General features: G+C 31.0%; 3 protein-coding genes across 5 annotated transcripts; 2 read left to right on the top strand and 1 right to left on the bottom strand.

Moving 5' to 3' along the window:
• Positions 1–311: 311 nt before the first annotated feature.
• On the top strand, positions 312–5147 carry LOC8271896 (zinc finger A20 and AN1 domain-containing stress-associated protein 3). Of its 3 annotated transcripts, XM_002523738.4 has the most exons (6): positions 312–692; positions 1004–1110; positions 1425–1932; positions 2719–2837; positions 2944–3224; positions 4323–5147. In XM_002523738.4, exons 1-5 carry the CDS (start codon positions 441–443, stop codon positions 3140–3142), a joined length of 1185 nt encoding a protein of 394 aa, XP_002523784.1. In that variant the 5' UTR covers positions 312–440; the 3' UTR covers positions 3143–3224; positions 4323–5147. The 3 variants fall into 3 exon arrangements, with proteins under 3 accessions (XP_002523784.1, XP_048233830.1, XP_015577657.1); XM_048377873.1 differs by lacking the exons at positions 312–692; positions 1004–1110; positions 1425–1932; positions 2719–2837 and having other exon boundaries at positions 3087–3224; XM_015722171.3 differs by lacking the exons at positions 312–692; positions 1004–1110; positions 1425–1932; positions 2719–2837; positions 2944–3224 and adding an exon at positions 3912–4223.
• Positions 5148–11542: 6395 nt separating this feature from the next.
• Positions 11543–13609, top strand: LOC8271898 (beta-1,6-galactosyltransferase GALT29A). The gene has a single exon (XM_002523740.4). The coding sequence runs from the start codon at positions 12088–12090 to the stop codon at positions 13390–13392; it is 1305 nt and encodes a 434-aa protein (XP_002523786.2). The 5' UTR covers positions 11543–12087; the 3' UTR covers positions 13393–13609.
• A 1043-nt stretch (positions 13610–14652) lies between these two features.
• LOC8271899 (protein ADP-ribosyltransferase PARP3) lies at positions 14653–19045 on the bottom strand. The gene is made up of 18 exons (XM_002523741.3): positions 18894–19045; positions 18443–18738; positions 18151–18346; positions 17947–18060; positions 17795–17852; positions 17621–17690; positions 17366–17540; positions 17138–17271; positions 16806–17043; positions 16598–16725; positions 16451–16527; positions 16219–16379; positions 15916–16125; positions 15739–15841; positions 15572–15654; positions 15346–15489; positions 15080–15262; positions 14653–14984 (listed from the first exon to the last, which is right to left on the bottom strand). Exons 1-18 carry the CDS (start codon positions 18897–18899, stop codon positions 14913–14915), a joined length of 2448 nt encoding a protein of 815 aa, XP_002523787.2. The 5' UTR covers positions 18900–19045; the 3' UTR covers positions 14653–14912.
• Between the last annotated feature and the right edge of the window lie 6774 nt (positions 19046–25819).

Here is a 25819-nt window from a genome sequence, read left to right as displayed (position 1 = left end):
TGATTTTATATTTTATTAATTTATTTTTAATATAAAATATAAATAAATATTTTTATTAAATAAATTCGTCCAAAAAAAGTTTAAAATTCTTTCTATAAAAAATAACCGAGAAAGAATTAAATGAATTTAAAGTTTGAGTAATTTCTTCGTATAATGCATTTTTACTCCAAATGTGACTTATAGATAAAAAAAGTTATTTCAAAAAGAATAAAAATGAATATATACAAAAATATTCATTTATCAAAAAATTAACCATAGATTTAATTTTGTCGATAATCAAACCATATAATAGTTTTTTTCTTTATCTACATACTTTAGATTACATTTTCTTTTTCAATAGTGGGCTCGGGTTTTCTCTATCTTCTCCATAATTAGGCTTGGTGTTGGCGTATGTTCTGGGTCTGGCTTCGAAGAAAAAGAAAAGCGGCGGAGAAAAGAAAATGGGAAAGAGAGATAAGAAACAGAGGCATCATAATCAACACAGAAGCAGAGTAGCTTCTTACTACAACACAGAACAAGAAGATGATGGTTATAGCTATTCACAGTCTTCCTTACCTAATGAAGACTCAGACGCAGAACCTGATGATGTTGAAGAAGAAGAAGAAGAAGAAGAAGAGAAAGAGGACACTAGTGATGCAAAAGCATCTAATGACGTTCCTTCAAAGTTTCTTCTTTACCAACAATCTGTACAGGTATTTACCCATGTATCGAAATATTATGTGATCACGTTGCTTGGTTGCTGAGAAAGATTTTATTTTTCCTTTTTCTTGTATTCAATAGTTTGCTAGACTAGAAATTGAGGTAGAAAAAAACGAGCACCCATCTGCCAATGTTGGTTCTTGTGCTGCTTTGGATTGATAAAAAGATGTTTGGTCGTAATTTAGAAATCAAGGGCTGAGCTTTTGTTGTTAAAACTGTTTTAGTTTTCTGTATCTATAGATAAAGTTTGTATCTTTTTTTATAATAATTGTAATGGGTTTAGTGGATTCTTAATGAATTGCAGTCGCCCAAAGGAGATATAAGCTATTTGCAAAAGTTCTTTTTACTGTATGTTGGTGGGAGGTTGCCTCTTCATTTCCAGGAAGATTTCTGCGGGACTGCTCTTTTAAGGTAAATTACTATCTTTCTCTCTTTTATCTCTCTCCCTAGTAGAAGGAATTTAGTTGTTTCAGTCATGGCCACTTTATATTTGCAGCTGGTCCAAATACCTAAAACATGGGATCCCATTTTAATAGATTCTTTCAAGCTTCTACCTAGTTATTCTTAGGAAGCAAATAATTGGTGAACACAGAAGGGTAGCTGAGACCTGCTGCTTTAGTTTGAGGCTTTTAAGTATTGATGTAAGAGCTGTCTTTAAGGAGCCATGGCTTGCTTAGCTAAAGAACGATTATATACTAATACTTATACATCTATGTTTATGACAGTACAGAATGGCTACGTAGTGACTCAAGACGGACTGCTGTAGGAGTGGATTTAGACCTTGAGGCACTAAATTGGTGCATGGCGAACAATGTAAATAAAATTGGGGCTGATGGATATTCCAGAATATCCCTCTTTCATGGTAATGTCTTGCAACCTTCTGATGCTGAATTAGTCAGGTTTGAGCCCCAAGATCTGATAAGTAACATCAAATTGGGAGAGCAGGGAGACAATTCTGAGAATACTGCACTGGAATCTGCTCTCCAAGTGGGTTCATCAGCTTCTGTTAGTGATAAGTACTTGAAAAGAAACTTTCAGTTACCAGCAAGAGACATTGTGTGTGCCTTTAACTACAGCTGCTGTTGTCTCCATAAACGAGCAGATCTGGTTTTATATTTCAAACATGTTCTTGATGCCTTGTCCAAAAAGGGTGGTTTATTTGTGATGGATTTATATGGTGGAACATCATCAGAAGGCAAGCTAAGGCTTCAGAGAAGATTTCCAAATTTTACGGTATAGTATTTCTCTTCTCGATACCATGACAGATTACAGTCTTAGTGGGAGGTTCACATGTACATATTTGGCATGCATCACTTTCTTTGCTGGCAGTTTCGCATTTAGAGGACATAAAAACTCTCAAGCAGCAAATCTATGAAAACCTATGCTATAACTTCTCTTATTAATTGAAGCAGACAGCAGACATATGAATACAAAGGTACTTTACATACATATAACTATGATTTTATGGAAAGCATTTTGCTTGTCTTTTTCTTTGTTGTTGTTTTTGAAAATTCAATGCATGATTTCCACAGCTAATGGTTTTCTTATAATTATGCAGTATAAATTGGAAAAGTCAAATGCCTCCTGTATCTATAAATGAATCCCCGATAGTTATATCCGTAAGCACAGATTTTTCTGTCAAAGTTGATCTTATTTGCTGCATGTATCATGAAGTTAAATGGTCAATACCCTCGGCTTCGTGTCTCCTGTCGATTGATTTTTTCTTTTTTAATCTTTTATGATTTCTGTTCAATATGTGCTTTAGGATATAGTAGGTGAATTACAGAAACAAACTCACATGGCATAAGTTACTATATACGAAGAAAAGAAATTAAAAATATTGTTTGCTCTTGTTGCTGAATTGCATTAAATGTGATTCAAAGGTGCAAATATATCTCGCATCTTTCCTGACACGGTTCTAGTGCAGAACTAAATATATGCATTGCTGATGCACAGACAATTATGTCTTCAAGGTATAGAGTTATTTCTTTGCTATTTAACTTTTCATAAAATTCACAGTATATCTGGGAGCAAGCTGAATTTAACATAATTGAGCGCAAAACAAGGATCAGCCTCCACTTTCATCTTCAGAAGCAGCAGAAGAAGCTTCGCCATGCATTTTCATACAGCTGGAGGCTGTAAGTCGTGTGCTTTCCCAATAAAATTTCTGCCCAGCCAGTTTGAATATTGGCAACACCGAATTTTGGTATGACAAACTCTGATAATGAGTGTTGATCTGTGCAGGTGGTCATTGCCAGAGATCAGAGACTGCTTAGAAGAGGCTGGATTTAAATCCATTCACTTCTGGCTTCGGAGGATGCCAGACAGCAAAGACAACAGGAGCGTAGAGGGATTCGGGTTCGGGCGAGACATAAAGTACGAGGAGGTCAAAACTTTTGAACAAGAAGATTCTTGGAATGCATACATTGTAGCTGTTGCATAGTTCATCTCCTCAGAGTTGAATCTAGTTCTCGCTGCATAAATTTCTACTCTTATCAGAAAAACAGGAATTGGAGGATGACCAGGTCCTTAGCTGTTCTCTGCCCTTTATAACTTGTTCTTAGCTGAAACTGCATATGCAACTTTTCTTAGATAATCGGTTTAAGGTGTTTATTTATTCTTACAGTTATTATAAATTCTAATCAATTGAGATATCGACCCCCATAAAAATTAATACCCTAATTTTGTCCTAATCTATATATATTATATAATATTATCTTTTGTTTTTAACTATTTCACAAAATGTCTCAAAGATTAATGTTAGTAGAAAAAAATATTACCATTTCTTTAATAAAAAAATCTAAGAAAGGCGACGCTCTAATGTGGACGTAAAACATGAAAATTACATGTATGTGAAATAAATTACGTAATAAATAAACTATATTGTTTCAATCAATGGCTGAAAAGAGAGACAGGGTCAAGATCAAGTGAGTGGGGGACCACACAAAAAATACATTAATAATTGACCATCAAACAAATTCATCAATCAATCGCTTTGGTATAATCAGAACCGTATGTTCATCGGCATTCTTATTTTTTAAATAATAATATATTTTTCTTTTCTTCTTTCAAAAAAAAAAGGTCCAAAATGGCGTGTATTAGAAACGTAGCTTAAACGGCTTCCAGAAGATTTCTGATGGAAAACTCCTAAAAACTCGTTTTTATTTATTTCTTAATACGCGTTTAATTACGTATTAAAAAGAGAAAAAGAAAAGAAAAGAAGAAAAAAAGTAAAAGAAACAGCGTTTTGTTTGGTAGAGAAGGTGAGTGGAATCTTCAGGCAAAGGGAATTTAATTAAACAAAGCCAGGAATTCCTTCTCTCCTTCTTTATTTCTCCATTTCTTTCTTTTATGTGGGATTGCTTTCCCTGACTCCATTTTCCTCATACTTTTCTTCCCAAGGATTCTTTTCCCTTTCCTTTCCTTTCCTTTCCCCCTCTTTTATATTTCTCTCTCTCCTCCTCAGCAACAAGATCAAACTCTACAATCACAAAGTTGCAACTAGAAAAATAAAATCATTTCAGGTAAGCAAAGAAAGAAAGAAAAAATAAAACTATATGCTGTTTTTTTTTTTTAATTCTTTTTCTCTCATCTAATCATTTTACGAATTTGGTGTTTTGTAGGAATTGATTTTTCCGTAGATTTGAAATGGCGGAAGAGCACAGATGCCAAGCACAGCGTCTCTGCGTGAACAATTGCGGATTTTTCGGTAGTCCGGCCACGCAAAACCTTTGTTCAAAATGTCACCGTGATCTCCAACTCAAAGAACAGCAATCTTCCAACGCAAAACTCGCCTTCAGCCAAACCCTAAGCGCATCATCGTCGTCATCGTCGTCATCGTCGTCGTCGCCGTCAGCGGCTTCTGTTTCTATTTCTATTTCATCTCCTCCGATCGTTGACCTACCGGAGGTCAGCAGCAAAGCTGAGGTGGTGGTAGAGGATAAGGAGGAGACAGCGGCGGAGACGGTGGTGCGGCCGAATAGGTGCTTGACGTGCAGGAAGCGCGTGGGGCTCACGGGGTTCAAGTGCAGGTGTGAGATGGTGTTTTGTGGGACCCATAGGTACCCGGAGCAACACGGCTGTACTTTTGATTTTAAAGCTATGGGCAAAAAGCAGATTGCTAAAGCCAATCCTGTTGTGAAGGCAGAGAAATTGGAGAAGATATGAGTTCCTTTTATTTGAAAAAACTAAACAAGAAAATCAAAAAGTTGGTTTCTTCGTGTGATTTGGAATTTTAGGATTTGGCTTATGGAATGAAAAATCTGATGAATGTTCCCGGCCGCCACTGGCCGGCCTCGCCGGGGATGGTGGTGGTGGTGGTGGGTTGTTAATGGATGTTATTGTTGTTGTTGGGTTGGTGGTAGTTGGGTGGGGTGGGGAGTATTATTATGTGGTGTATGTAAATTCAATGATAATTTTAATTGGCTCTTCCTTTTTTTTCTTTTTAACGTTTTTGGATTTCTTGTGGTGGATGACGTGGCAGTGATTATTTATTTATGCATTGAACCGCCTCTTGGCCAGAAGACACCAGCAAACATAGCTTTGGGGAAATGGAAAAAATAAAAGGGTTAAAGAAAATAGAATATAAAATCGATTAATGGTAATTTTCAATCCTAAAAGATGTTTTAATTAATTAAAGTTTCAGATTGCCAATTATTTTCTATGTGTCAGTAATGTATAAATTAATATATTAATAAAAAATTATAAAATTATATATATTTAAATTTTTATTTTAAAAATAAATATATATATCAAAATAAAAATTTTATTTGTTGAAATTTAAATATAAAAATGTTTTAAATTTAAAAATGAATATATATATATATATATATTAATATTATAATAAATATATTATTGTTATACAGTAAAATCACCATAATTATATATTTATAACTAAAATAAAATTTATAACAATCATATATTTTTAGATTAAATAAAATTTATAATTATAAAGATGTAATTTAACGGAGTTTTAAGTATTAAAATTTTTATTTGAGCTAAATGATATAAATCATAAATAGAATTATATAAATATTAATGCGATGAATAACAAAGTTAGGAGTTATCAAATTTTAATTTTATATATTAAATATGGATAATAAATAAAAATAATTGAATCAAATATAAATCAAAACCTTTAAATAGTGTAATTTTTATTTTTATAACTCCATACATAGATAAACTGATCAACAAGTAAAATTATAAAGTATTTTTTTTTATATATTTACCCTTTATTCTTATAATAAAAGACTTTGAGTCAATTTTCATATTTAACACTTCAATTCATCAATTATCAAAATCTTACTAAAGTTATAAGTCATAAACATCATTATTTTTCATTTTAAAAAAGTAATTAAATTTTAATTTATTTATGCATTAAAAATATAAGTGTTTTTGGTTAGTGTTATTAATTTTTACTATTATTTCTTTAAAAAGTTCTTATTGAATCTTTTTCTTTTCACAAAAGATTCAATGTAAACATAACAATTAATTATGTGATAATAATATTTTTATATTAATAATAAAATATATTTTTAATAGTTATTTAATAAATTAGTAATTTAAAATAAATTATAATAAATCAAAAAGAATAATTTATTTTATTTATTTATTTTTTGCTTTTGGGACGAGGAAAGTGATATTAAACGGATCTAATTCATGCGTGTTGTCTTACGGACGGATAGTTGCAATAATTCTATAAATGTTGACATTAACATATAGGCTACGGCACTAAGGCAGTTCATTGATTTAAAAAATAAATAAATCTTGAATGTTTTATTTTATTAATATTAGTTTTTAAAACATGCTATAAACTGCTTTTGTTAATTTATTTATTTTAATAAAAAAAAAGCTTAATTTATATAGTTTGGGAAAAATAAAACTTAAATATTATTAAATAAAACTTAATCCAAACTACACTTAACTCTCTGCTAACTTTCAGAAATTAATTTACTTAAAATTTAATTTAACTAAAATGATAATAAAATTATAAATTACTCCAAAACAGAGACCCCAAATTCATTTTTTTTTATAAATAATAATAAAGTCTATGGTTATGCCTAGAGAGACCCTGAAGAGAGCCAACCAACAATATTATTGTTGTAAAAAAAGAAATACAAAATAGAGATTTCTGTTTAATCCAAAGGTGTGACTGGTAAATGTAAAATTGGCAAGAAAATAATTTCAGGTATCAATATTGCAAATTGTAGCCCTGTTGCTAGTGGGTATTATTGTGTGGTGCATGCAAGCTCAATTATAGTTTCAATTGGCTCTTATTTTCCATTACCTTTTATTTTATTCTTTTTGGAGTTCCTTTAATATTAGATTTTAATGCTATGTAATGGTTTGGTGTGGTGGTGCCAATTTATTATGCAGCAGATTTCAAGCATAAGATAAGCTAAAGTGGGGGTAGGAAGGAATTGCATTATTGTTTAATAATTTGAGGGATAAAATTAGGATTTGTAAGAGGTCAAGTTATTGGGTTAATTTGTATTAATTATTTGGTTCCACTTCAGCCCATGAAAATTAGTCTGAAACAACAAGAAAAAGAATATTTTTTTTTTAGAATTTGCATTTATATAATGTTTTCTCTAAAATCAAAATATAATATTGCTTAAATTTGTAGCTCAAGTTCCAAAAGGAACTAGTTCCAGTTCTAAACCTGTTCTGGGTCAATGATTAAAATTGCCAAATCCAATAAAGTGAGATTACCATGACAATTAGTAATCTTAAATAAAAGCTTTTTTAAAAAAAATAAAAATCCAATAAATCACAAATCCTGAAGAACATGGGGTAGAGATTTATATTTAAAATATTTTTAAAATTTTACTAAGAAATATTGGATTTCGCTAGAAAGAAGAAGGAAAGCTGAAATGCCAATAAACGTTTATTATTGAATTCGATTCATCGAACCCGAAAGTACTTATTTTATTTCAAAATTATGGAATGGGTAAATTGTAAATTAATAACCCAAGATTCTAAATTTTTATTAAATAAAATAGAGATCCATCAGGAGAAAAAAAAACTATAGCTGTAGTATTTTAATTGAGTTAACATACCTTTATAAACAATATTTTTGCTAATGTTGTCTTGAAGCAATTGCATGACATTTTATATATTCTATTGGGTAGAAGAGTATCTTTCAAATATTATATAGTCTTTCATTCTAATATATATATATATATATATATATATATATATATATATATATATATATATATATATATATATATATTATTTTTATTATTATTATTATAACCTTTTAAAGAATCATATCTTTTCTAGGAACTAAATATATATTAATTGATCGGAATTTGAGATGACAGAATTTGCTATCTTCAATTGGAGACTTTTAGTTTTCTTTTTTTTAGAGTGGTAGGCTATTTATTTATGTGTTTAAGAAGAAAATCCAGATCATCAACAATTTTTAATGTTTCCAATAAAGATTATAATTTGATTAATTATGGGTGATGCATTTTTAAAAAGTTACAATTTCAGAAATAATAAAAATAATGAGAAAAACTGTTTTCTTTGATACTTGTACAAAGTTAGATAAAAAGAAATGGAGGGAATATTTATTTATTCCCTCATCTAACTATTTTGGAAATGTTTGGTTTAAGGCTGAGAATAGAAATGGGAATGGAGAGGAATGAAAATAATTATATTTTATATATTGTTTGATTGAGTAAGAAATAAAAATAAGATTTATTTATGGTTAGTACTAATAATAATATTTAATTATAATTAAAAATGATAATATTTAATTTTTAATTATTGTAAATAATAAATATAAAAATAAAATTTAAATAAATGACAAGTTATTATTTCACTCGTTTGGTTATTTATGATTGATTTGATTTGATTTTTATGGAAATAGACTTTTTAAAAGGGAATAATCACATTTCAATTCCGAAATGATTTTGATAAACCAAACATTAACAATGCGAATCACTTATTCTCATTCTCATCCTGTTTTTTTTTTTAACCAAACGACCTCTTAATATAAAAATTTATGAAATTAATAGGCTATTGCATAACACTATTCTAACAACAACAAAGACAATAACAATAAAGAAAGTAATATATTGTCAAAAGAAAGAAAGAAATAGATAAAAGAAAACAAACAATTTCAATTTGAAAGAAGCTCCAATGAATTTGTAGAAGAAGCAAATCTTTATTAACTTGTTAACAAAGTTATTAACTTTATTCATTAGTGATGACAACATTTTATTGTGGAAAGGCAGGCCTTAACTACAAGTCAAGAAGTTCAATTTCATGTTTTAATTTTTGTTTATGCTGTCTTTTTATAAAGGAAGTGTTTAACAAAGTTATTAAGCTTTATATTAATTAGTGATAGTAACATTTCTGTAGAAAGGCAGGCTTTAACTAGAAGTCAAGAAGTTTAATTAATATTTTTTATTTTATTCTATGCTGCCATTTTTATAAAGTATATGATTTAATTTCTTTTGGTTGTAATTCCATTATTGCTTTTTCAAAAGTTTATTTGTATTTCTTAAAAATAATAAAATTCTGAGAATTTGCAAGAAATCAAATCACAATCATTTCTTAAACATTTATACCTTGTTCTAAGTAATCAAATCACAATCATTTCTGAGAATTTGCAAGAAATTCACTAGTTTTGGTAATTTTTAAATATTTTTAAAGCGATAAATATTTAAAGAAATAAATATTTTTTTTATTATATAGTCCATAAATTATTAAAATTTCAATAAATAAAAAATATATGGGATACTAATGTGTTGTTCCACCTTTTGTTTATACAAACAATACTTATGGAAAAAGGATTATTTAATTTCATGATCATGAAAGATTTTAGTGATCTACAAGGGTTTATTTTATTAGCCTTGAATTAATGCATAAGGAACTTGTGTTTCTTAATCATGAAAAAGGTTGTATTAAAGTTGAATTAACCTATCCCATAAGAGAGGCTTTTCTTGATTGGTTTCACTAGAGAAAAGAAAAGAAAAAATAAAATGAAAGAATATGCTGAAGAAATGAATTAAACAATGGATATGGGAAATTAAATGATTGTGGATTCCAAAGTTGACTCTTCCATGAAATTGAATTTTAGGTCTATGGAAATTGTGGTCTTGTACCCTACCACATATATGGTTATTATAAATAAGTATTAAATTGAAATTCATTTGTTTTATCACTAATACTTTACCAAAAGGTCTTCTCTTGTAATAGTCACCAATTACCATTACCAAACAAATCCTCCTGTTAATTTATTGTCTAGTCAAGTGGCCCATTTATAGAATACAAAATTTAATTCAAATGAACCAATTACTGTCATCAAAACAGATTTTTGATTCAGGGTACCATCTCTGCTACTAGTCCCTATCTTAGCATAATTTTACTGTTACTAACCCCTTCTGGCACAGCTTTTGCAAGTGATTTTTTTTTTTTTGTTGAAGGTTTTTACTTTTTTTAGCAATTTTAAAAGTGATATAAAGGTACTTAAATCAGTAATTTGTCCTAATTAGCTATAATTTACAAATTTTTTAAAATAAATTATTTATTGCATCCAAATCTAAAGGGTAAATTGATATTTTTGCCCTTTTTCTTTTCCCTCTAATATCAAATTAAACTTTATGATAGGATATGATTAATTGATTATTATAATTTAAAAGTTCACAAATTATAGTTTTCTTTTTTGAAATTAGGGTTTTGCTAGAATATCATTACCATTATAAGATTTTTTTTTAATTATATACAATTAATCATGTATTATTTTAAATAATTTATTTATTTTATATGTCATTATTCTATTGATATAGATAAATTTATATATAACTATTAATTATTTATACAAGTCAATATTATATACGTGAATCTCATAATTATTAAGTACTACTGGTTAAATTTTAAAAATATATATAATATTTTAATAAATAAAAATAATATATTTAATTGATTAATAACTAATACTATATATAATTAATTATATTAATAAATTTATTAGAATTAAAATAAATATCAATTCTTATAGATTTATACAATACCATACACACACATATTTAATTGATGATTTCGATTAAATTTTTTTCTTATAACACAAAAAAAATGTTAAGAAAATATTATGTAATATCGTTTCATATTACATCAACAAAAATTATTGAACAGAATGGTCTTTCCAATTAGTTCTTTTAGTTATAAAAATTAAAGAGATTTTAAGTTATAAATATTGATGTAACTTGATCAATTTATAGTAATAATACAAGACACTTCACAGCCCATTGGATTTTTAATAAATAAAAAGTAAATATTAAAAATATAAAATTAGAACAAATAAAATAAATAATTTTATTTATGTGAATTGGATAAATTTTAAAATTGGGATCTCTTTATCCATAATTCATACATATGATTAAAAGCTTATCACCTTGATAATGTATATCATATATAAAGAGATAAGTAATCATATAACGTAGAGATTAAGACCCTCTAATATGATAAATTATAATAGTAATTTTCATCTTTAATTCTAAATTAAATGGTTAAAATTTTATTAAAAATTTAAATTTAAAATTTAACAAACAGATAATTATATGTTGTAACATATATCAACCATTGATTTTTGAATTCCATACTCAAAATTACACAAACATGACATCTATCAGGATGAAGTTGATAAGAGAGGGTGTTAATCCATAACTCAGAGTGGATTCAGCTGAAAAATAAATCCCAAATTCCAGGGCAAGTAGCTAGAAATCTGGAAAATAGACCCACAAAGGCCAAAACAAGAAATAGAACAACAGTAAAAAAAATGAACAATAGCAGGAAGCAGCATCTCCTGTATCACCAGACTTTCAAACATATGCAATAAATTTTTTATAAAACACACACTTTAAATGTTTCCTATTGTCTTTTCTTTTTAAGCCATTGCCAATCTTTTTCCAGTACTGCTCATCACTCACTTAGTCCCTCTCTTAAATCACCCATCTAACCTTCTTTCTCATTTCTCTCCCCCACCATCTCCATCACCACCACTGCCACACACACAAAAAAACCCTTCCTTTCTTCTGAGATCACCTTCACCTTTTATCTTTCCACTTCTTTTTATTCTTAGTCATGAAATCTTCATTTCTCAACTATACCTCTCATCATCGAAATTTCGTTCCCATTTGCAATTCCTATTTCACTTTCTTGTAGCATATAACCCACTTCTCCATTTTCTTTTTTCTTGCATTGCTTTTACCACTACAAGATTTGGGTATTGCCAAAGACTATACCAGTCATTCAGTGTTTTCTTGTAATTGTTGAACATGTATATCCTCCACAGACTGACCCATCATTGCATTTAAATTAATTATGTCTGCTAGTACACACTCTTGAAGAAAGAAGTTTCTATTCTTAACTCTCTTGATGCCAAAAGTCATTGAATTTGAAGATGGATCTGATACAGATATCTCCAAGATCCGTACAGTCCATGTTCAATGGTTGTGGTGGTGGGCAGATTTAGTAATACCCATCAACCGGGCTACTGATTTCATTTCACCAATGAAAAGGTCAGTCCGTCCATTTTTTAGCATTCTGTTATTGATTGTGTTTGCTATTACTCTTACTTGCCGGATCTTAATCCGGAAAGGTGCTTTCTTTAGCTCAATTGAACTTGAAGCCAACGTAATAGTCCACCCACCACTCCCAGTTTTCAACTCTACATTGCTTAAATATGCAGCTATTGATATTGGTGAAGCTAAATCTAAGCAAGAAATAGAACAATTATTAGAAGGTAATTTTTCTAGTCAAGGGAGATATAGGACTTTTGCTACTCGGAGAAGGTTCAATAATCATGATATCAGAGCTAGTTCATCCAGAGGTATACCTGTAATATTTAGGTCCCCTCAGTTTTATAGGTACTGGTTAGAGTTTAGGAGGGTCTTACAGGATTGGTCAAGAACCAAGAGGTATCAACCTGATATAATGAATGAATTGATACAGCTTGTAAAGATTCCCATTGAGAGACGAAAGGGATTGATGGGTTCAAACAAGAAGTACGGTTCTTGTGCTATAGTGGGAAATAGTGGGATTTTGTTGCAAAAAGATTATGGAGAGCTGATTGATAGTCATGAGATGGTATTTCGACTGAACAATGCAAGGACTGAGAGGTTTGAGCAACATGTTGGGTCTAAAACTAATGTTTCCTTTGTAAATAGCAACATATTGCATCTTTGTGCCAGGAGGGTAGGATGTTTTTGTCATCCATATGGAGCTGATGTTCCCATGGTTATGTATATCTGTCAGCCTGTGCATATGCTGGACTATACTATTTGCAATACTTCGCACAAGGCGCCTCTCATTGTCACTGATCCGCGGTTCGATGTGTTGTGCACAAGAATTGTGAAGTATTACTCCTTGAAGCGGTTTGCTGACGAGACAGAGAAGTCACTGGATGAATGGAGCTCTACGCATGATGGTTCCATGTTTCATTACTCTTCTGGTTTCCAAGCTGTGATGCTAGCGGTGGGGACTTGTGACAAAGTTAGCATCTTCGGCTTTGGGAAATCAGCACAGGCTAAGCATCATTACCATACTAATCAAAAGAGTGAGCTTCGGTTGCATGATTATGAAGCGGAATATGACTTCTATCATGATTTGGTGAGCAATCCACAGTTAATACCATTCATTTCGGACAGGTTCAAGTTTCCTCCTGTGGTAATTTACCAATGAACTCTGTCTGGTTGTCTCTTTTTACTGTTCAAATTGGTGGCAGACATGAATCTTTGTGTTGTAATTGTAATCACTTCCACAAGAGAGTAAAAAAAGAAAAAGAAAGATTTCTGTTTCATATTCCTATCCTGTACCATCCAAGGTAGTTTAGGATGATTCTAAATGTAAAATTGGCAACAATATGATTTCAGGATTTGTCTCCTGGCTTGCTTTTGTAGTTTTGGATGCTTTAAGTTCCAGTGCATACACTTGTGTATATGGCAAATCATCCTGCAGCATTCCCAAATCACTTGTATGTCGCTCTGAATTATTCATCTGCTTGTTAGTAATCAAAAGAAACAAAAGAAAGTAGAATGTAACCATGAATCGCAACGCTTTGCAAAATACAAAAATGGCTTATCAAATTCAGTTTTGCTGGTCTTAATTGAACATAATTCCTTCTATGGAATAGCTGAGAATTTGGATTTCACTGTTTCCGTGTATGGACCACAGTTTAGTGTATGCTGCTATCGTTTTGAACAGGAAGTCGGAGTGGATATGAACTCAACATCATTAGTCTTTCTCATTTATAGTTTGGCAGGGATACCTGAATTAAGTTTTGTCAATTTGTAGAATATCATTTTATCCAGCATTTTGTTTGCTTCTCGTGCCTCCTGAGGTTGATTTTCCATCAGTTTGTAAAGGGTAGTCCCCGCTCCCAATCTAGCAATTTCCAAGTGTGTAAAGTGTTGTAAATCTACAAAAGAGAGGTATACCAAGAATTCCTGGGGATTCTGTTTAAGATTGGTTTTCCGCACTAGTTTTTACCCAAGTTTAAACCCTCTCTGGTGTGGTCCGGTGATGTATGAATCCCTCAATGCAATGCCATACATTTCATGTAAAGAGTATAAAACAGGCAGCATCAGCCTAATGCTAGGCCATATTAGGCCGAATTGCACACTTTCGATTTGTTACATGCCGGCTTCTATTACTACGCAGGCCACGCCAGGATTGACTTCCTCTTTAACATGATTTGTCTTGGTTGTTGGACATTCTGCCAAGTACCACCCCTCTTTCACAATGAAGCATTTCTCCCCAAATGATACTTCCATCATCTTCAGTGATGACATTCAAAGAGAATAAACGCAACACACTGCTGTAAGTACTTGCCGACTGTACTTTTATGGGTAACGATCACATGCCCAGATACCAGACACCAACACTGACATCAGCCCAAACATGGCAGGCAGATTTTGCAACATAAACATAAAGTCAAATGCAGGACAAAAACTATATACCTATAATATTATCAGTTAAAGCATAGATTAGTGACGATCATATACAACAAAATCCATCATCATTATCCTCACAAAGATTCTAACTAAACAACTTGCGACAAACCTATTCCCTGTACTCCTATTCCTGGAGAATGGCAAAAGCCAAAATACAAAAGATCCGTTGTCATACAGAAGGCGTTGAGACCGCCCTTTTGCTTTTTCTCCAAACTCACAGCTCTGCGCCCTTTTTCTTTTTCTCCAAGCTCACGGCTCTGCAGTGTCCATCACCGCATCCTTCTCCTCATACTTGATTCCCACTAGGAACCTTATGCTTGTCTGCAATTTCAACAGATCATATAAGAAGTTGGATTCTGAAAATGCACTGCTACTTTAAACAAAACCATCCAAGCCAAAAGAAGTTGCATCAATACCTGTTTTGGATCATAGACGGCGTACTCATTGTATTCCAGGGGGCCATCTTTATTCTCTGATGGCATCAAGCGGCCGCAAGGGACCTTGATATCATCTCTCCACATGAAGTGTTCTGATTCATCTGTTTTCTTTCTCCCCAATCCCTTGACTCCAATCTTCTTCTCCTCGAAGGATTTCGTGTCCTGAGGAGAAAGTAGCTGAATTATTTTTAGGGTTCTTAGGTTGTTAAAAAATAAAATGCAGTTCAGACTTGAAACTAACAAACCTCTGGGGTGCTCGAGACCTCAGTGACTTCATCTCCAAGAGAAGCAACAGCCAGAATCAAGAATCCTTCTGGCCTATCTACAGCAGTAAAACCATACCTAGCAGCTTCCGCAGCAGCATCAGAACAAACAATTGCCTTGCCAAACTGCCAAACAAGTTCATCAGGAACTGTGACATTAGAAAACTCAAAAAAGTAAAAACGGAAAATATAGTAGTATTTCTTTTACCATATAACCAGGCACAGGAAGAGAACAAGCAGCTGGCAAGAACCCTTTTTGCAAATGCCTTAACAAGTTCGAGCTTCGCGTACCTGGACATTGAAGGAATTTAGTTCTACAGCCAGAGCAAATAAAGTTATTATGAAGGATAAGATGGACAAAGCCTCAAATCTCACCACACCACAAAAGGACTTTGTTTGGTAACTTCTTTATCTCATCCAAAGAAGGATGAGCACTTGATTCGACAGCAAAGATGTTTTCAACTGATACTCCATAATCCTAAATCACCACAAGCGCAAATAACGTCACAAAATGTAAAACAACACAGACGAACAAAGATTAAGTGGTCTTACAATGTCTCCAACTCTGATTGGTTCATAGGTTCTTTCCAGGTAATTCACAATCATTTTGTAGTCGTCAGTTTCTTTGCCCACTGGAGAAATTGAGCATCCTAATTTCTTGTACCGGTCTGATAATGGGTCATCAAGAGTTGAGCCTGACATGTCTCCTATAAGACGTGAGGCTACATTTATGTCGCGAACAGTCTCAAATGCTGCAGCAACCTACAAATTAAACCCATGAACATAAGTGTCAATTTAAAGGATGGTGGCATTGTCTATATAATTCTGATAAAAGGCAGCTTCTGTTGAGTTTACATTATCTGCAAGTTCATCATAGTCTCTTAGGATCAAAGGCCGAGTAGAATGCATAAGCGTAAACCATCTTTGGCTGTAATCTGACCAAACAGCCTCTGCCTTTTGCCCTGTCCCTTTCATGGATTTCACTGCTTCTACAAACTGAAGTAGGACCTCCTCACCTGAAAGTGCTCGCTTAGTTATTTGCAAGGCTGAAGGCAAGAGAGTGACAGAGAAAGTGAGCAATTCTTACATCTTTTTAAGTGAAGATCCGAGAGCATCCCCATTGGCAGTTCAGGAGGGTCCAAACCCATCTCCATCAAGGCATACCTGTATTGAACCAGGCCTCAGGGTGCAATTTGAAGGAAGCTTGCAGAACAGAATATGGTTAGTGCCATACCTATAAATCTCCTGACTGCACAGAATCTTCATAAAATATGCAAGCTGCGGCTCAAGTTTAGAATGAGCTGCCGCAGCTCCTAGCTGCCTTAAACCAAGCCCTCCTTGTCTCACCTCAACTCCGTCATCCTATCAGAAAGCTCTTATCCATAAGGCCATAGCACTCGAAACTTTAAAGGCAAGTGAAATATAGTCTGATGAAATTGTACCATGTCGATAGGATAGAATTTTAATCTCTTCTTTTCAAACTTCTTCTCTCTTTCCCATGGCTCAAACTCATTTCCAGTAATTTCCTCAAAGATCTTAACAAACTCCTTCACAGCATTATCAACATCTTCCCACTCTTCAAGTCTTTCATCGGCGCCAGGATCATCGCCGACTCTCCCTTTCTTGTAGTACAGGTGCAGGTTACTCTCTGGCACATTGATCAGTTGCAGGATACAATAGCTGCACCAAGTAGACATAATCTGTAACTTGACCAATTCAGGAGAAATTCTATTGATCAAAATAAGCACAATGCTAAAGGGTTTTCGCATGTTACTCATTTATTTCTCGTCCCATGTCGCAAAGGGAGAAGGCACAGTTGTACAATATCCCATCTTTCTCAAATATCTCTCCATCTCGTTCCTGCAGTTTACTATCCTTATGGACACCCCTTTTTCCATATAGTTTGAGCTGCATTCACAGATTCAATTATTGTGATTAAAGTTTTGGCAGGTGATGTTTCTTGGAATGCCTTAAGGACTTGATAAAGTTGATAATTAAATACTTCAGCTGAAATTGACTCAAGAGCTTCTTCACTAGTTTCTTGTTTATCCCATGGAATTCCTTTACCCTCCACAGCAAGATCAGAGACTACATCATAAGCTTCTAGAGGCAGAGGTTCTTGCTTCTCAATGCTGTCAAGCATCCATTCTTCTCTAGCCACAGGTATGTTCCTTTCCCTTCAAGGAATGTAGAGGTTGATTTTGATCAAACAATGTACATATTGAATAATAAAACTTTAAGAGATTCCTATGCTCACATTGCTTCAGAGAGCTTGGAAGAACCGCCTCTTTCGCGCTCAGCCGGTGAAACAACAAGGCAAGTCACACCTATATATGTGTTATTGCAACAGTAATAGCTAGTGTAAGACATAAAGCAGAAGAATCTGAAGCAGTTCAGAAGCTAGAGAACAGGACATGGATTTAAGTTTTACCAATAACCGAATTGGAGACCTTTCCCCCATATTTTTCAATAGTCTTTTTCCAATATTGCTGCATTCATCAACGAAAATTGCTTTATGTAATGGCAATGTGATGCAAAATACACAAAAAGATGGTTCCTGCTACGGGCTATAATAGTACATACATGAGTTCGCGAAAGACGGCCTGACAAAGAAATAATCATCCCTGCAAAGGGCTTGCCTGGTGCACCTAACTCTTGACGAGGCCGGTTTTTAGGGTCTTGATGCTTCTTCAGCAACTAAAGATACCAAAAAACAAAATAACTCAATAAAATGACTTAAGAGATTATGAGACATGTAAACATCACAGCAAGAAAGAGTTCAGTTACATCTGCAATGGGGGACTTGAGAACAGAATCAGGGAATTTGAGTGGCTCCTCTTTTCTTGGTGGACTTCTTGTCTTGAAAGTGCAACTAGACCACTCACTGTAAAACCCGTTGCAAGAATACCTTTTGCCATCAAATTCCAAAGTGCAGTCACACAATGGACATTTCCCAAGTGGCCCAAGCAACAATAAATCTTGGCTGTTCAAGAAAAGACATCCAAAAACTATCACTTAAAACTATAACTAGTCAAGACACATGAGATATATTTGAATTAACTTGGGATTTATGATTAACCATTTGGTGATAACAGCCCCATCAGAGCCGGAAGAATCTTGATCATTCATCTCTAGTATTTCTCGCATTTGAGAAACAGAGAGATGCTCTCTTATTGCTCTAGAGAACTCCTCAAACTCTTTAGAAATGTCAGTCTTAGTTTTCTCATTAGCATGACTGGAATCATTTTCGTTCTTGGCCTTCTTTGGAGACTGTTCTCCTTCGTGTCCCTTGTTCTCTGCCTTCTGCTTTCTTGTCATTACTTTGCCTTCATCAGCCGCTGGTCCATGTGTTTGAGACCTTGTTTCATGGACCTTCTAATTTTCCATGTAAAAACTAATGATCAGAGAACATGCCCAAACCCAATAAACTAGTAACAGGGAAGAGCTTAAAACGTGCAAACGAATTGACAGAACATTGAAAATAACAAGAAATTAATCAAATAATTAAAAGGAAATGAACAAGAACTAACCTTCATCTTTCTATTAGTTTCTTCTCTTCAAAAAGCAAACAACTGACAAGCTTATTCTCAAACCGACCAAATGACCGCTTCTTGTTTCACTTTTAACATTACCAATCTTCTTCTGGCAAGAACAACCTAATAAAGAGACACGTAAAATGCTTCTCTTGCAAAGTCCAAAGCTGCCGTGTCGTCTCAGTACTATAACATGTGTACTGAGGTCTGTACCTAGCTGCCATGTGTCCGAGTGGGTACTTTTCAAAAGCTTGAGTTCCTGACAAGTGGTAGTAAGCTAATTACTAACCAGTGTTGTGTGTGGTTTTACTCTCTGCATGCACCAATATTATTTTCTTCTTCTTTAGTGTCATTCTTTTGTATTTGCAACTTGGCGTCATATCAGCTTCATGGGCAACACCTGGTTACGTAAACAGCTGCAGAGATATGGACTGTATATTAGTATCTGGTTTGAGCTAACTTTCCTTCAAAAGAATTAAGAAATGGTGCGAATCCCGTCAATTAATTGGATTATCTGAAGACAGCCGCTTCCTCGTATTTTGCTTTTTCCCTATAACTTAATTGCTCCACCATAATAATTATGGATGATTCCTCCATAATCGTGTTCTCTCACACTAATTATCATATGTTCTATCAATTTATTCGTATACATATTAATCAACAGTAAACCACATGATATATAATTTTGGGAGTGAGTTCGAGTACTCTCCTCAATACTATATCAACTTATATTTTTATAGTACATCTATTACTCCTGTTGTATATTCATAATCTGTCGATCCTTTAATAAATAAAAAAATAATCTGTCGATCTTTTAATAAATAAAAAAATTATATGATATATAAAATGTGATAGCCTCGTTTGAAAAAGCGGTCCGACGAGGGCGGAAAGTGAACACCGAGATAAATACAGGATGCCTGTACAAGAAGAGGCTTCTGACAGACTTTTAGGATAACGACACTCTAAGGTACGGGAATAAATGAATGAATCGAATTGCACATCGAAATGAGGTAGAAAATGATTGATAACATATATGTAAAGAGTTGGAACTAATTACAAGAAACGTCTTTTGGTTGTTTGGCTGTGGAGTTGTAAGAACTCTAAAGTTAAACGTGTTTGGTTCAGAGAAATTCTAAAATGGGAGACCTCCTGAGAAGTTCTCGAACCCTCCAAAGGGATAAAATTGTGATGGGGCCAAAACGGACAATATCTCATATGATCTGGTTCCAGGTCGTTACAAATGGTATCAGAGCAGAACCTCTCTAGTAGATGTGTGGTTCGAAGACGAACTAGGCGGAAGTTGGTGGGCATGTGACAGCCTGGCCTAGAAAAACAGTCCGACGAACACCGGGGCAAAGATAAGATGCCTGGACAAGAAGCAACTTCTAGCATCCTTCCAGGATGGTAGCACTCTAAGATATGGGAGTACATGAATGAATCAGATTGCACATTGAAATTTGGTAGAGAATGATTGATAATATATATGTAAAGAGTTGGAACTAATCACAAGAGGTGCTTTTTAGTTGTTTCGCTGTGGAATTGTAGGAACTTCAAAGTTTAACGTGCTTGGTTCAGAGAAATTACAGGATGTGGGACCTCTTAGGAAGTTATCGAACTCCAAAACGGACAATATCTCATGTAATCTGATTCCGGATCTTTACAGAAAGAAAGTTTAATAATCTAACTTATTATTTAAAGGGAAAATTCATCTTTGGATTCTTATACTTTTTTACTTTATTTTATCCAGTCTCTTAAAATTATTATTAAGTATTTCCTTTAAAAGCATACTTATAAACGTCATTAAACATACCAAAAAAATATTTAATTTTAATTTATCCAGTCCTTAAAAATTTATTTTATTTTTAGATGGCTCTAAAATTATTTCTTTTAAATTTTTTAAAATTCTTACATAAACACGTGTTAATTTTGAAAGTTTCTTTTCAAGAAAAAAATTTAAGAATAAACAATAAAATAGAAAATAATGCGAATGAAACAAAAAAATAAACGTAATTGAAAATATTGAAGTTGAAAAACTAAAAAGCAATTACTAATTTACTAAAAATTATTTTTTAAATTAATCTGTCTATAGGTATAATGTCATTTTTATAAGATATTTGCAATTTAAAATATCACCTTCTAAATTGATATATAACTTCTTTCAAAAGATCATCATCGTATTCTTTTTGGATGATGTATATCAGTTTAATAAATTATTGAGGTTAATATTTATTAAGAAAAATTAGCTTATAAAATTAAAATATAGTAACACTATTGATTAGATGTTATTAGATTTGAAATCCCAAATTTTTCAGGATGTATTAAGATAATTTTTTTTTTTAAATCTAAATTTAACGAATCATTCTTGCTATAAATTTACAAAAATTATTTTTTATGTTAAATAAAATAAACGAATAAAATAATAAAAATGAGACAGAATAAGTTCAGAATAATCTTTTTATACAAATTCAGGATCTTTTTAGATTAAATTTAATGATATACGGCGAATCAAGATCTAAATAATGTTTGAATATAAAAAATATAACAAAACATTATATAAACTTTTAGGAACCTAACGAGCTAATATTAAAAGGTTCAAGGATTCTTTAAAATAACAAAAAATTTTAGGGACTCAAATGAACTAAATTTGAAAATTTTATTATTTTCTTGGCATAATTTACTCACTTGTATTAATGGTGTTTGCAGGCATGTTCTTAGCAGGAGGATTCAAAAGTTATAAAAATAAAAATACAAGAACCTATTAAAACGCAATCTTATTGAGGACTAAGTGAAATAAAAAAAAAAATAGAGACTCAGACATGAATTTTGCCTTTTTTTAATATAAAAACTGTTAATATCTTTTATTTTTAAAATAATCTTGTAATTTAATTTTTTTTTTAAAAATAAACTTGTTATTTAAGTTAAGACTTAGTTTAAAATCTTTTAGTTAAATTAAGAATTACTTAAATCACTTAATCAAGATATCTGATTTAAAATTTCTATTTAAAATATCAAGTTCAATTTTCTTAGTGGGGTGGTTTTATACTCTATTACATATTTCAATTATCATTAATAAATCAAAAGTATGCATCTAACATTTTACATCATTAATACATCTTTAAATTATTATCTACGTTCATGTTTTTATTTTTATGTATTTATGAAGATTTTTATTTTCAATTTTGTTGTTCTAATTTCTAATATATTTCAAATTTATTTGGCAACTAAATCTTTGAAATTAATATTATAATGTTATATTTATTTTATATAAAATTATAGGAAGTTTTAATAATTATAATTATCAAACATATTAATAAAATTCAGCATTGATCACTTAATTTTTAATTTTAACGAGGCTACCATACTAAATTTTTTAAAAATAACCATATATTTATCATGAAAAGAACTTCAATGATATTAAAAATATGGTTAATTTTCGCATAATCTCCTAATCAATTAATGTTTGATCTCATAAATTAAACATATTAAATAAATTAAAAACTGAGTTAATGCTAGTCCTACAAATCTAATTTAATTTACTCAAGTGGAATAGCATATTCAAGTGGATCAGCATATATATGTTTAGTAATTGGTAGGCCTAATTTATCACTTATTGGGACTAGCCTATGGTCATTTTCCAAAATATTTGGAGATGGATAATATGGGAGTTTACAATATTTGGTTACTAGATGTCCAAGTGATAAATTTTCTTGGGTTAATTAATTACTGAAAACACTGCCCATTTTGGCCCATGCTATTTTAAATTATTGCTTTTGACCCATTTATATGTATTTTACAAAAATCTAGAATTAAAATAGATTAAATTTAATATTCTTAAAATTAAAGCATAATCAAAGTTTAACCATCAAGAACTAAATCAGAGTAAATTTTTTATTTTATTTTTATAACCAACAATATTTTAATTATAATAAATATCTCTTTTCTCTTTGGCCAACTATTATTGCATTTTGAGTAAGATTCCAAATGTAATTTCGATCAGAATTTGACAATTGAAATACTAAATTTACATATATTTTTTAAAATTCTATCATTCTCTCCTCTTTTTTTAATCTCATTTTTTATTATATTTTATTAAGATTTTATCTTTTAAATCACCATCGATCACTTTTAAATTAGTAATGACTTTTTTAATTTTAATAAAAATATATATTAATATATTTTTTAAAAATTTTATAGTCCTTTATTATACGTATTTGAATTCTACTATATGATTTTTATGATTCTCTATTATAAAAGTTTTAAATTTTTTATCTGTGAAAATAGTAAAAAGATTTAATCCATATTCAAACAATGGAAGTCATCAAAGCTTCTATAAAGTAATATATAGTTTAGTACTACCTAATCAAGCGTTCTTTTTTTAGAATTATAACTTACTGTTCTGTCAGTATGATTGATGATTATTAAAAATAAATTTATAAAATTTAATATTCACTTTTATCTTAAAATGTACTTAATTTCTTCTTAAAAAAAACTATCATTGCATTTTTCCTCCTAGTTTTAATCTTTTCCTTTTCCTGTGTACGTGCTAGCATTACTGATTTTGACCAAACTAATTAATTAAATTATAGTCCTAAACTTTTTACAAAATTAATTAGAGAAAATAAATATTTTTTTTATAAAATGAGGAATAATTAGTCTGTTGTTAGCCTAATTTTGTGTTCATGCACGTGCGAACATTTTTATGCCCACTTCTCCTAATGTACAAGCGTGCTTTCAAGTATCATAGAAAAGAAAAAGAAAATCACTTTTATTAATATTTCTTTTAGAACTCCATTTAGTAGATAAAGTTTACAAATAAACTTCAAAAAGATTATAAAATCTATATTTTTGATAATAATAAAAGATAAATTGTAAATTACAATCACAAGAACTTTTTTAAGATTTAATTCGAACTTAAAATTAAACTGTTAAATTTCAATTCTGCTATTTTTATATGAGATATATTTTATATGTACAATAAATAATTTATATATATTTTTTAATTTTAAATTATTAATTGGTGATTATTTAATTATATCTTTCCCAGAAAAAGATGAAATGTAATTGAAATAGCTATTTATATATTCAAAAAAAATTACTATTAAAATTGTAATTCCATTTTTCCAATCAAATTGCACCAAGAGAGAACTTTCCATTGAGCTCAAAATAGGCAAAATATAGGATTGGCTTGCTAAGCCAAATAGGGAAAACGAAAAATATTTTAAAAATAAATAAAAATAAGAACCCAATCACACGAATTATGGAAACTAATTAATAAAGGCAGGAACTTTGATTTCTTACCATAAATTTATTTATTTATTTATTGTCCATCCGACAAATCATAGTGGCGGTCCCTAATCTTCAAAAAAATATCAAAACACTTCCTCTCTCATACACATATTTTTCTCCTCCTTTCCACTTTTTAGTTGGTCAAGTCCTATTGTTAATATATGATAAGTCTTTATGTGGCTTTGTTTGAAAATACAAAAAACAAAAAAAACCTTATTCACACGTATAAAACATAATTGATGTTCATTGCTTGAATAGTATTATTATAAGATGGCTAAATTTTGTTATATAAAGTTAATTATTTGTATAAGGCTTTTTGGTATAAAAGATATTAGATATTATTATTCGACATTAAAAAAAATATCATCGGAATTTAATCGATCTGATTAATTGATCAGAAATATTGAAATATTTATATTTTTATATAATATTTAAAACGCCATAAAATTTAAAGCCTTTTATACTAATACTTCTTTATATATTAATTATTATTAGTCTAAGAGAAAACCCTTTTATGGGTTTGGATTAATTTCGAGTACAAGCACTAAGAAGTCGGGTGTAGGACTACAAAATTCACTTTTTTTTTTTTTCAGATTAATTAATGCTTAATCATTCTCCAGTTGATGTTATATATAAAGATAAAGATATGGTAGAATTGTTGGTAGGGATGATTTTGGGTGAGCCCTCCATTTTGGACTCTTGCTTAACTTGTTCATCTTGCCTTTGACAATAGAGACATCACATGTGTATATATATATAGACACACAGAGAGAGAGACTGCAGTTTCTAGAGTTTTTCTTTTTCAATTACGCGTTTCACTTGAGTATTTTACATTATGGAGTTTAATTTGCCACTGTTTTGGCATCTTAAATATCTATGCCTGGTGCTGTAAATGGCACTAAGTATTAGCTATCTAGCTGGTACTTTCATAACTTCCAACCTAACACCTAAACTATCTTGCAACTGAAGCCCTGGAGACAGGGAGTTTTTGCAAGAATTACCAAGTTCAAATAGTTATGCTTACACTTAAAAGATGGTGCAAGCTTAATTAATATTCCGAATTTGATTTTTGAATATATAATTGCATAATTTTTTTGATTTTTGAATATATAATTGCATAATTTTTGAAAATTATACGTTGTCACTTGTAAATTTCATATTCGATATATCGGAGAATTCTTTAAAAAAAAAAAAATTGTCTCAAATTTTGTTTTCTTCCTCATGGCCCTCTTAACCCAACAAAGCAAATTAAGTAAGGGATAGGATGTTTTTGTGGATGCATCCTTTTAGGTAAAACTTTACTTTTATTTTACACTTTACACATAATAATACGGATATTGTAAATCTAAAAGGTTACAACATCAAATCATGCTTTCTAATTTTTCAAGAACGTAAGTATGTGATATAATTAGAGTTCATTACATTAATATCATTAATTAAATAAATAAATTTCACTTCAGTTTTTTCATTTATATATGAGTATTAAATTAGTCATTAGATTCGTATAATAAACTATCATATACCAATTATTATTTTGCAAATAATTCTTTTTTTTTTCCAAAGGCATAGAAATATAGCACTAATTTCTTAGAACTGATACATATATATATATAATTAAGAACATAAAAGAAAAACAA

This window comes from Ricinus communis, chromosome 8, assembly GCF_019578655.1.
Source record: "Ricinus communis isolate WT05 ecotype wild-type chromosome 8, ASM1957865v1, whole genome shotgun sequence".
NCBI lineage: Eukaryota > Viridiplantae > Streptophyta > Magnoliopsida > Malpighiales > Euphorbiaceae > Ricinus > Ricinus communis.
Note: the sequence above shows the minus strand (reverse complement) of the source record. Positions and strands in the feature narration are given on the sequence as shown.

What these genes read in the sequence shown, in the direction of transcription:
- LOC8271898 (XM_002523740.4), top strand. Translation starts at nt 12,088, where the DNA reads ATGCCAAAAGTCATTGAATTTGAAGATGGATCTGATACAGATATCTCC.
- LOC8271896 (XM_002523738.4), top strand. Translation starts at nt 441, where the DNA reads ATGGGAAAGAGAGATAAGAAACAGAGGCATCATAATCAACACAGAAGC. An exon ending in TTTACCAACAATCTGTACAG is followed by an intron (nt 693 to 1,003) that starts GTATTTACCCAT and finishes AATGAATTGCAG; the next exon opens with TCGCCCAAAGGAGATATAAG. An exon ending in TTTTCATACAGCTGGAGGCT is followed by an intron (nt 2,838 to 2,943) that starts GTAAGTCGTGTG and finishes TGATCTGTGCAG; the next exon opens with GTGGTCATTGCCAGAGATCA.
- LOC8271899 (XM_002523741.3), bottom strand. An exon ending in GGTCTCCAATTCGGTTATTG is followed by an intron (nt 17,691 to 17,794) that starts GTAAAACTTAAA and finishes ACACATATATAG; the next exon opens with GTGTGACTTGCCTTGTTGTT. An exon ending in GGATCTTCACTTAAAAAGAT is followed by an intron (nt 16,380 to 16,450) that starts GTAAGAATTGCT and finishes GAGCACTTTCAG; the next exon opens with GTGAGGAGGTCCTACTTCAG.